This window comes from Limulus polyphemus, unplaced genomic scaffold (assembly GCF_000517525.1).
Source record: "Limulus polyphemus unplaced genomic scaffold, Limulus_polyphemus-2.1.2 Scaffold4355, whole genome shotgun sequence".
NCBI classification, from domain to species: Eukaryota; Metazoa; Arthropoda; class Merostomata; order Xiphosura; family Limulidae; genus Limulus; species Limulus polyphemus.
In genome coordinates, this window is record NW_013669965.1 from 23079 (window position 1) to 35898 (window position 12820).

The 12820-nt window shown below is 34.3% G+C and overlaps 1 protein-coding gene across 1 annotated transcript in view; it reads left to right on the forward strand.

Annotated features, from left to right (window-relative positions):
- The window catches only part of LOC106471016 (transducin-like enhancer protein 4), a 35262-nt gene that overhangs the window by 7675 nt on the left and 14767 nt on the right, over positions 1-12820 (forward strand). Inside the window, exons 5-8 of the mRNA XM_022399646.1 lie at positions 274-336; positions 1106-1180; positions 6020-6263; positions 6886-6908. Of these exons, the coding sequence (XP_022255354.1) occupies positions 274-336; positions 1106-1180; positions 6020-6263; positions 6886-6908 (405 nt within the window). The remainder of the gene's footprint in view (positions 1-273; positions 337-1105; positions 1181-6019; positions 6264-6885; positions 6909-12820) is intronic.

Genomic DNA, 12820 nt, shown 5'->3' on the forward strand with positions numbered 1-12820 from the left:
ATTATTATTTAGGGAGCATTATAAGTAGTTATGTTTTTAAAATAAAAACTACTATTGTTATAAATAACACATTCAATTGAACTAAACTATGCATGCATGTATAGGACGCAAGAAGATTTTGACATCAAATTTTGGGGTAAAAAAAGTGCGTCTTATACACCGAAAAATACGGTAATTGTTTCTACTTAGAAATGTTCTAGCTTAGTGATTCCTTACAAACATACTTAGTAAAAAAAAATGTTAAATCCTTTTTTTTTTCATTTTATTTTACAGTCTGAAATTGCAAAGAGGTTAAACGCTATCATTGCCCAGATTTTGCCTTTCCTGTCTCAAGAGGTAAGCTGTTGGGAGTAAGTAACTTAAATAAGGCTATGTGGATTAAAGTTAGGTTTCGCTGCATTAAAAACGTTACAATAGTGTACAGTGCATGGATGTTTGTATATTGTGTGTCACATATTTCAATGTATTAAACGTTAAATATTTTATAAAGATGAAGTTACTGGTTGTGAGAATAGATAGACGCGCGCGTGTTGTTAATAGCAACTCCTGAGTGAAAGCCAAAAAAAAGTGTACAATAATATAGTAACCTCACAGTTTCTGCTGTAATCAGTGCCGGGTGGTTGTGGGGGCTCGACTCGCAATCTGACGGTCGCGGGTTCGAATCCCCGTCACACCAAACATACTCGCCCTTTCAGCCGTGGGGGCGTTATAATTTGACGGTCAATCCCACTATTCGTTGGTAAAAGAGTACCCCAAGAGTTGGCGATGGGTGGTGATGACTAGCTGCCTTTCCTCTAGTCTTACACTGCTAAATTAGGGACGGCTAGCGCAGATAGCCCTCGTGTAGCTTTGCGCGAAATTCAAAACAAACCAGTGCCAACAAGGCCTTTCACCGAAAATCGGGGTCTCTCAGGCCGACCGGGATAGATTGGACTTTGTAATGTTATTAAATATAATTTGAAGTTTGCTTTCACGTAGTTGTAAACACACTATTTTAAAAATTATACTTAAAGTACATGTATTGGATTAGTCTTGACATGGTTGTTGTTGTTTTTTTGGCTGAATTTGAGTCATCTTTATATGTATTATTTGAACAAAATTCCAGCATCAACAACAAGTAGGTTCAGCTGTAGAAAGAGCCAAGCAAGTCACCATGACGGAATTAAATGCAATTATAGGGGTAAGTTGATTTCTTATCTTTCGACGTTCGAATATTTTGTGCACGTGCTTGTGATGTGAAAAGAGTTTACTTTATGCTAGCGGTTCTGAAACTTTTTCGTTTGAGCACCACTTCGGTGGGACAAAAGACCTCGCGGACCACTGCTTCATGTATTTCCATATTTGTGTCAAAGCCATGATGTTAATGATTTTAATTTTTGTTGCATTTTTTTTAGCTTGTAATTATCCTAAAAGTAACTTTACTGAATGTTGCTTTTGTTATTTTGTTATAAATTTAAAATCACAGCACTTATCAGTTAAAAAGCATAAAAATGACATGACTCTACGGATAAAAACTCTACGAATAAAAGTAGTATTTTAAGATTGAAAGAGTTTTTTTTTCTTTCACAATCTTAGTTGAAAATATTTTTCGGACGTGCCATATATTTTAGATATCATGATTGGTTACTATCGTTTAAAGTATATTTTTTTATCAGAAAATATGCCCAAAATTTCTCTCAACGACAAAAGCGTTGTAGTTTTGGGTGTTTTTCAAGGGTCGAGAGGTGGTACTAAAATCTCTAGACCTCTGGCGGCAGACATCGAAATTTTTTCCACTGTTTGTATTATCATTAAATTACTTCTTGAATATGAATTTTATATTTTAACTTATTAAACCTGAAGCGCCTCTTGTCCTCTGTGTATCTTATTTCACACACAAATTAAATCAGTATCAGCTATTGAATAAATAAATGTTTGTGTGTGTGTGTGTGTGACCATTTTGAATGATAGAATCATATATAAGTGTATAAATTTTATCACTTAGGTAAAGTGCTTACTGATTTCTGTTTGTAATGAAAATAATTAATTTAATGTAATCGATATTAGATAACGTTATTTATATATAACTTAGAACACTTGTTATACACAAATGAACTCGATAATCAAGTTTACTTGTTCGCACGAGTGACCAGTATATTTACCGAAATACTGAAGTTTTTGTCCCATTGTATACTATTTGAAGAAAATAGATTTTAGCATTAGACTATTATTTTGCGGTTTCATAGATTAAGATCACATTTAGGACCGAAAATTTAATAAATTTGGATCGATGTTAATTGCCATTCCTAAATCCTTTTGAATGCATGGCTGAGGCACAGGAGACCATACTTATATTGTTTCATCACAACCTTCTATTATACTCAGGTTTTGTCAGTCCTGAAAATGCACGCACACCTTACTATCTAAATGCGCATGTGCGTGCACTTCATTTCAACGGGTGTAAACAAACAGCGAATGTAAATATACTTGTATAGCATAATATTAAAAGCTTATCAAAGTTTACAAAAAAGGTCTAACGTTATGTTGTAGAATAACATTATAAGCTTATTTATTGATAGTATTAAGTACGGTAAAGTTTAGCCCTTACTAAACTAAAGCAAAAAACGTATATAAGTTACAGTGTTAATTTATCTCTTTATCGAATATATAGTCCGTACTTAATAAAGGCTAACTAATGTTAGGCCTAAGACAAGTGGACTTATAGATTTCTGTGTGCGATTAGAATTATTTTATATTATTCTAGAAGCCCTGTATTTAAAAAAGTACCGTTGCAATAAAGGTACTAATTTGACCACAAATGTTTTGCGAGTCTCTGCTAGATCCTAATTAAAATAATCACTTTATGTGTCTTTATCTTTACATCAATCACAACTGAAGAAAAGTAAAAAAGGATATGGTTAAAATTCGCCTTGCCGTTATCATTGTGCCAAATGCTTGTTCGGATTGAGATGGTACAAGTACGTATGTGTTCCTTCTCTTTGACAGAGTAGTCGAGAAAATTATTCCTCTTTAGTCACTTCTTCCTCCATTCTGTATAATAATTGGTGTCTTGTTTCAGCATCGAATATCAACCTTGAATATGTGAATTCTACATTTAACTGCGGCTCACTGTATACTAATAACGTAGGCACCAATTAAATTGACTTTAATGGCTGTCTGATTAAGTAAGGCATCTATAATATTTCAATACAACAGACCCGCATTAGATCGTGCCAGACTAAGGTTTCCACAAAGAACATTGTTAGGTGCGCTGTAAAAAAGAAAGTTGTCATACTGTGTCTAACCAAAGTTATACCATAAAAAAAAAGATGAATAAAAACCCTATAACACGAGCGCTTTCGAAAGGTGGGACCTTTCTTCTTCAGGAGCAAGCGCTCGGGTAATAGGATTTTTATTCATTTCTGTCAAGACTTCTTTAACCTACGTGTTTTTCTAACATCATGAAACATAAAAAGATGATACCCAGAAGAAAAAAAATTAGTTTGGGTGTAACTAAAAGTTTTCTTGAAATAAATTTTACTTGATTGCACCCCCTATTGGCTAAATTTTCTAATGAATATTCCAAAACACGTCCAAGTATGTTATTTTTTTCAAGTTTCGTTAAATAGCTAAGATTTTTATTAGTAGAAGATGGTGGGGGTGGTAAAATGCTTTAGGTTATATCTCCCGAGCGTGCTCTTTGTAAGCAATTGCATTATCTGTGGAAGTACACATGGGCCATTAGCTCGTTATCGACCTTACGATACCACCTGTTTGAACAAAAGCTGAGGAGTCTACACGTGGTTTTCCTGTACACATGACTCATTTTCCATAGTTCTTTCTGTGAGACACGTGTGCAATGTTAGGTGTATGTAAACATTTTTTTTATGTGTATCAGCAAGAAGTATTTTCTCATGAAAGCAATCAAATATTTACTTTCAGTGTTTGTCCAAACATAAATCTTGCTTCAAGAGTTTGAAAAACATTTGCTGTGTGAAATAGGTAAATGGCAACGCCTTGAATGTATGAGTTACGTATTTACCATTATTACAAAGCAGATACTCCAAGAAATTCATATTTACTAATGTACAAAGGTAAACAGGATGGTGTATTATAAATATCTTATCAGCGCTTTTAACAATCTATGTAAAAAAAAAAACGTTAACAAACGATACCACTGTTAACATGGAAGACAAAAATGAATGTAAACATGCTATTTGACATTCAGAAAATGTATTCATTTATAAGTTTTGGTTATTTATACTGTCGTATTTGTCTTCTTTTTTACTTAGTTTTAATTCGGTAATTGTTCTCAGCTGTATATAAACTATACGTTTAACATCAGTAGGTGTAGTGCACTTTGTCGTGAAAAGTAACAAGTCATGAATCAGTGGCGCCAACTACCGATCAATACAGATATGAACTACTTGTATGTAATTGCTTGCCCAGGTGCTCTGGTTCAGACATAATAATCCCGTGTAGACAAAAAAGTAATTAATGCCATGAAAAGATACTATCTAACTCATCATTTGAGATTTCCAGGGCTTTGATCCGTCAGCCATCCTTTTCTTGCAATTAAATTGAAAAGAAAAAAACCTCGACATGTAATAATTCCAGTCTCCTGAGGGAAATTGACTTTCTCACGTCCCCATCAGCGAGTCGTTCTAATTAACAATTGATTAGCTTCCTCCTTTCGCGAAGTAGCATGTTTCTGTTTATTGAGTGGTGTTTTCACCTGGTCGATGGTTAGCTTTTACAAGACAATCAAAAATAAATTACGACACACTGTCAGTTAACGTTAAAGCGTAATAATGGTGTTAATATTCCCGAGAGATTAACAAAGTGTAATAATAATTGCACTGAATTTAAAACATAAAATCGTAATCCGATAAACGCAGTTTATCTGACCGTTTTTCTGTCGTACACGAAATCTGAATATTGTTTAACGCACATATATTATTACTTATTCTCATTACTTAAGATTGAGAACAAACAACAAGTTGTATGAAATATTTAAACAAACGTACATGTAATGTATTTTAGCTACATGTTATTAACATATTATTTAATAATAACCCGTAATTCTAGAGAAGCAAAATAGCCTAACATTACGTGAGGGGGGGGGGGTGTTGAAATGAGTCCAACTTCTTACCCAATTATAACAACCGAAAATATTCACTTGCCTTCTAACTCCACATAGCCTCAAGAACTTAAATAAAAACACGTGCAGTGAAAAAAAAACATCATTTAATGTCACCAATGGGAACTCGCGTTTCCAATCGCTTTCCATTACATTAATAAAGCAAAGTGAGTTGTGAAAATTTTGACATGAAGTACTGTCGTGTTAGGAAAGCATGTATCCAAATAGTATCCATGCCTTTTATTTTCACATATTTCATTCTGTAAGTCACTTTTCGCGTGAGTTATGACCGTCATTTCTCTCGCGGCTTTCAGATAAATTTTGTATGCCCCCTCGCCTCCCCCCTTGATAAATGCTGTTTGGTCCTATAGCGCTTATAGATAATATAGTCAAGTTGTATTCAACGCACAGCATACGCCCCTCTGTCTTTTTTTTTCTTCTGAAAGTACAAAGATATATAAAACGTTTCCATTGGCAGCAGTATCTATAATATTCTGTTTTATTTTATTTTTTTCATTGTTGAGATTAATAGTTACTCCAATCGAATTGACTGATCGATATTGATCACAACTTGATGCAAAAAACAACAAAAAACATCATACGCTCATTTTCTAGATAACTTGTATATTTTTTATAAAGAACGTGTGATTAAACGATTGGCTTTTTTTTAATTTATGTAATAAAGGTGATTTTTTTTCACATAATGTTCTACGTGCACGTGCTTAATTTGTATTTTTTCGTAAAGATAGAAATAATGTACTCGCAACAACTGAAGAGTTTTCGATCTTGTTACTTGTTAAAGCTTTTTCTTTGTTTTACAGAACACGTTTATTATTAGATTTTTACAGTTTAATTTCTTAAGCGACCATGTATCTTTAGTGTATTTTTTCTCCCATTTAGCATCAAATGCATACACCACAGATACCTCCGCATGCTCATCCACCCCCAATTCCCATGATGCCGTACGCCTCGGCAGCGGCCATGGCTGGACTCCAGCCACCAAATATACCCCCCACCAGTGCAGCTGGTTTATTAGCCCTTTCCAGCGCCCTGGGCGGAGGAGGACACGGGTCTCACCTATCGTCCGCTGCTATGTCTGCTTCCAACCTGAAGGATCATAGAGAAGACAAACGCTCCAACAGCGGTAATTTAGAATTAAACTTGTTTATTTTACAATTATTGATAAATGTTTTGCTTTCATACTCATTAGAATTAAGTTGCGGTCAATAAGATCTTACTTAAATTTACTTTAATGCATTTGGGTTTCGACGATAATAAATAGACTTATTGTTAAAACAGATTTGCTATGACCATTGAACTTTGAAGTTAGTTCTGGGTTGTTATTTTTTTAACCTGCGAATGTATTGAAAATTATTTTTGATCGCGGAGAATCAAATCTCGATTAGCACTCAGACTCAAGAATCTTTTTTTTTTTCTTCTGAAACTGGAATCAACTATCTTTAAGATGTACAAAAACTAGAAGAAACACGTGGAATAAATATTATTATTTTTAGAGGTAGTTCCAGTGACAAGAAACTAGTTGGTAAAGTATAAAGTTTATGTCTGTAATATCTTAATATAAAAATGGGCAAGAGCACGTAAAAGAGAAAGTTTCATAAAATTGCTGTAAGTGAAACGAGAAACAAAATATATTGTTGTATATTTTGATCACTGTTTTTCTTCTTTTTTTTTGTGCTTGGTTTGTCCTTTTCTTGGAAACTGCCCTGGGTGTGCTGGACCTCCTTTCAATCGATTGCTCATCACAGCTCATAGTTCTGACGACAGACCCGTAAGTACACTTTACGTCTCTCATGTAGTCCAAGCACTAGCGCTTTTCATGTCATAGATCATATTTTCTAAATGGATTATTTTTGTCTTTCCGTGTAACGTCACAAGCAGCGAGAATGTTCGAATGAGACCCCCGGTTCTTAACGTGCTTGCCTGGGGTAGTATTTGGAAAAAAGCCAAAACGGGGCAGCTTTGAGTGGATATGAAGTAGGACTGAAGCAGTTAATATTACAAATGACAGGATATTTCAGATTGCGTGAATACTTTTAATTTTTTTTTTGTCATTTAGAAAATGTTGAAGCAGTTTAAACGTCTGAGGATTTGATGAGCGTTGCGCGTGACTCATTTCCCGTAGCAGAAACAGAAAACTGTATTTTCGTAAGGATTACAAAAAACACGCGGACCAATCAATTCCATCTTTGTATGAAAGCACGCATATGTATTTACTTTTTCACTATCTGAAATAGAACGAAATAAAAAGTTGAAAATATATGTATGCGTTTCTATGTAAAAGACTACTTTCCGTAGATTAGGGCAAAAGAAAAGTTTTCAGCATGTTTGGTGGTAAGAATAGAAGTACATATTTCAAATTATTTATTTACTTGCTAGTATCTACGTCTCTCTCTTTATATATATATATATATATGTGTGTGTGTGTGTGTGTAAAACATTTTGTGAAAACTTGAAGATGTTGTTTGTTATTATTAAGCACAAAGCTACACACAAAGGGCTATCTGTGCTCTGCCCACCACAGGTATCGAAACCCGGTTTCTAGCAGTATAGGTCCGCAGACATACCACAGTTTTTTTATTATTTCTCTACTACCTTATTTATTTTTCTACTTATTTGATAAAGTAGTGTAGAATGAAAGCAAAAAATTAGGTATTTACCACAGTTACCATGTAGAATGAAAGCAGAAAATGAGGTATTTACCACAGTTACCAGTGTGTGAAAACGCAATTATACTTTAAGGACGTTAGGCTTTGGTTTACAGCTCAGATCCAGGAACTGTAAACTTGTGACGTGTACGATTCTATAGTAAATAAAATGAATCATGTAAGTGACATATCTTTAACAAACCAGATCATCAAAGTGTTTCTAGTGATGCGTATTATTTTTAAGGCAATAGGTTGCACGTGTTGTAATTACATCAGTTACACGTGTCAATAGTACTCACTTTTCTGTTTCTTACAGCTTCTTTAGTAGTAAACCAAGGCGTTCTACATTCCACAGAAAGCTGAGAAATAATGTTTATACATTCATATATAAAGTAAATTAATACCAGGTTAAGAATCCGTTTTAATGTAAAGTAACGATTTATTCATTTTTTATGAGAAGAGCACTTTCACAACCTTATATTTGTTCATTAGTCTTTAAAAATATAAAAAATTAAACAAAACATTTTTATATATATTTATATATGTGAGTGTGTGTGTGTGGGCTTGAATGGTAATGTAAAAGACGTTCTTAATCAGAGTAGGTAAATTTTAGGTTTCATAGTATCTTCTGCATTATCAGAGTTGTTAATAGGATAATATCTTCTGCATTATCAGTGTTGTTAATAGGATAATATCTTCTGCATTATCAGTGTTGTTAATAGGATACTGTCTTCTGCATTATCAGTGTTGTTAATAGGATAATATCTTCTGCATTATCATAGTTGTTAATAGGATACTATGTTCTGCATTACCAGTGTTGTTAATAGGATAATATCTTCTGCATTATCAGTGTTGTTAATAGGATACTGTCTTCTGCATTATCAGTGTTGTTAATAGGATAATATCTTCTGCATTATCAGTGTTGTTAATAGGATAATATCTTCTGCATTATCAGTGTTGTTAATAGGATACTGTCTTCTGCATTATCAGTGTTGTTAATAGGATACTATGTTCTGCATTACCAGTGTTGTTAATAGGATACTATATTCTGCATTACCAGTGTTGTTAATAGGATACTATGTTCTGCATTACCAGTGTTGTTAATAGGATACTATCTTCTACATTATCAGTGTTGTTAATAGGATAATATATTCTGCATTATCAGTGTTCTTAACAGGATACTATCTTCTGCATTATCAGTGTTCTTAATAGGATACTATCTTCTGCATTATCAGTGTTCTTAACAAGATACTATATTCTGCATTATCAGTGTTCTTAATAGGATACTATATTCCGCATTATCAGTGTTCTTAATATGATATTATCTTCTGCATTATCAGAGTTGTTAATAGGATACTATATTCTGCGTTATCAGAGTTGTTAATAGGATACTATATTCTGCGTTATCAGAGTTGTTAATAGGATACTATATTCTGCGTTATCAGTGTTCTTAATAGGATACTATATTCTGCGTTATCAGTGTTCTTAATAGGATACTATATTCTGCATTATCAGAGTTGTTAATAGGATAATATCTTCTGCATTATCAGTGTTCTTAATAGGATAATATCTTCTGCATTATCAGTGTTCTTAATAGGATAATATCTTCTGCATTATCACTGTTCATAATACGATACTATCTTCTGCATTATCAGTGTTCTTAATAAGATATTATTTTCTGCATTAATTATATTTATTTACTTCTTTTTGTTGCATGTAATTGGTGCAGAAAACTTGAGTAGATTCTGCAGGTTTTTCAAAAGTATATTTTTGACGTGTGAAGTTAATTATACAAATTAGATAGTGAGTCACTAGCGTGGGTTTCTTGTTCGAACGACGTGCTGTAAGCATCTTCCATTGAAAGATAAAAAAAAACAACTTTATATTATATAGAAGGGTGAGAGGAGAATGATGAATCTTGATCACCGCTGCTATATGATTGATTTCCTTCTTCTCTTGATACGAGTCATTAGTGCTCTTCTCCTTGCTCACCCTTCCCATCAACCCAAGTGAAAAATGAATCTTTCCAAACTAATGAGGTCAGCAGTCATAATGATTTAGACAGTCACCACCGCAGCTGGGTAAAAACTGATTTGTCTCGTTCCAATTGGGAACAGCACTTTCATTAACTGGTCTTTCGAAAATGTTTGATGGCTTTAGTAGGACTGATGGTAATAGATTGCCATCTGCACGAAACGGAAGTAAGAACAAATAAATTAGATCCAGTGAAATGGACCAATGTGAGTATATAGTAAACGTTCTCCTATTAGTATAGCAATCCTAGTGACGTAACCGAGGAGGTGATGAATAGACATCTCTTCTGTTCTTCACAAAATGATTGTTTTCATATGTGTCACGTAACGATTGGACAATAATTTACTGTATTTCGAACTTGCTGGTTTTTATGAAACTTTAACTCAGTATAAAAGTAGAAAAAAAACTGCTCAAGTATTGGAAGAGGAAACAAAATTTTAATTAATTGCTTTTTAGAAGAGTAACATAGAGCTGTAATAATGCACGTACAGACTCTCGTAACGTTATTGATTTTTAGCATTTAGAGAAAAACTAAACAAATGAGTGCTTGAAAGGGATCACAAAAAATATTTGTTAAATACTTTTGCCCTCCAGTGGCACAGCGGTATGTCTGCGGACTTACAACGCTAGAAACCGGGTTTCGATACCCGTGATGGACAGAGTACAGATAGTCCTTGTGTAGCTTTGTGCATAATTAAAAACAAACAAATTAAATTATTTTTTTATTTTTTTAGAATTACCGAAACTTTTATTTCCATATGGCTAAGTTGGAAACTTATCTGTCAGCCAACTGGAATTGTTTACAAGTGATGTGACTTTCCGTGTATTCCTGCTGGTGTAATAATGACAACACCGTTTAATTCATTGGGATCAGTTACTAATCTGATGGGGGAAGTCTTCTCTGGAGAACAGGAACAAAGCAGTGAACTGTCCGTTCCCCCCACCCCACCCCTGTGTATTAGGCTTAACAAATAATAGTGAGTACAGAAAAATAGGGCGGCAATTACCACCCCATACGTTATTCCCCCTTTCCTTCCGTCCCTTCTTTCCCAAGGGCAAAGGGGATGAGTGGGGGAGGAACGGATTAAGAATAGCTAGACAGTATTAGTTCACGCCCAGGTAGTCACGTTTTCTGTTAATGATTAAAGAGACCAGCATGTGTGGAGGCTCCTTTTTCCCTTGGGGATTTATAGTCCTATAGTTAAGGCGCCTTTGTTATTAGCACATTGACCAACAGCATCGGCGCGGAACTGATTACAGGCCTTTCGCAAGCAAGGTCTTCGCTTTCCCATTCTGGAACCACTCGGGCACGGCATCCGGAACGAATAAAAGTACTGCACTTGGGCTTTATAACAGCTATACTGTTGCAGTGGCATCTGTAGAATAGCTGTGCCTGCCATTTAGTCTCGCGCCTTTTTGCGCCAATATAGAACGTTATTATCCCGAGAATTGATGCGCTCCTGTGTGCACTGTAAAATCCTTGGCATGGACGAGTCTTCTTATCGGTTGGTTAATCTGTTTACTTGACCGAGGATAATAATGGCTGCATTTGGTTAGAAACGGTTGAAAGAGAAGTACAATGGTTTAAACATCAATGTTCCTTGAATAACCAGAGTTTATGTAGACTTGCAAGGTCACGATGGTATTTTATTGCTCAAGTTACCACGATAATAACGCGTCAGTCAGTCGTACTAACTGCCATCACGTCAAATAAAAGCTGCCAGTTTTAATTATGGGTAGAAAAGTTTATTGTTACTTTTTTTTTCCTGAATATAAAATATGATTAAGTGAACTACTCGTTCAACAAGTAACGTTACGTACAAGTGAAGAATAATTTTTACATTATGACGTATGTACTGCTTCTATTATGACCCCAGAAACTTCTACTAGGATTTTAAGTTTATAGCCGCTTTGCATTCTTTCATTTTCATAAACATATACATACTTTACTTAAAAACTATGAATAATTTAATCTCATTTCCATGTGATATTGTTGTGCATTCATAGTGTACTTGATATATATATATCTTCCTACTGAAAAAATCATATGATCGTTTGCAGCTGTTGCTGGTATTTTTATCCTCACAATGCTAAACTTGAAGCTGAAGCTAAGATGTTATAAATAAATATGATGCGTGTGCATGGACTATAAATGCACTATTTGTTAAATATCGAGTCAAGGAATGTTGACTGGTGTTATGAGGTGGATCTTAACATCTTACGAGCATACATGAATGCTGTGTTTTCCGTTTGTTGCAAAAGTCTGGCTCCTCTTGTACATTTCTTATATTTGCCTTTTACCATTGTACATTTTGTTTATTTGTTTACCATACTCTCGTGTATTAATTTGTTTGCAATAATCTCGTGTGTCCTGGAAATGAGGGTCAAGATGTGGTCGCCAAAAAACTGTCTCGCCACAGTTCTATACTTACCGATTCCAAACATTCAATATCTATTTCGTTAAAGTAATATTGCGTTAAAACTAAGTGGGGCAACATACTGGATAATATGATAGGATTCTGGTAATCTTTTCAGTTTTAAAAGTAAGGGTGCACTTCTCCTATACATCAGAATTAATAGTTGGAAATCACAAAGTTCGAAGGCCGTTTAGATTATATTTTATTTCTATGGAAACTGGAAAAGATACAATTAACACTGGAATCTTTTATTATTATTATTATTTAGCATTAGAAATGGCGTCTAAAAAAAACGTGGGAAATACTGCACATTCAAATTTTACCTTTCTCTCCGACTGTGCCGTTCAAACAGTCTTCAAATATATCAACACTTGTTATTTGGTAGAGTTTGTTGTCGTGGCAACAAATCGCAGAATAGTATTTGTACTTGTGCATTGATGAATACCTATACATTACAAATGTGTGGGTCGATTCTCAAAGGGACGCTTGAGTCGATAATGTGTCATTTTCTCGCGCTAGAAGAATCTGATCAGTATGTGGAAAGGAATACAATAAAAAAAAGCCAATAAAAAAAACTGGGTGGT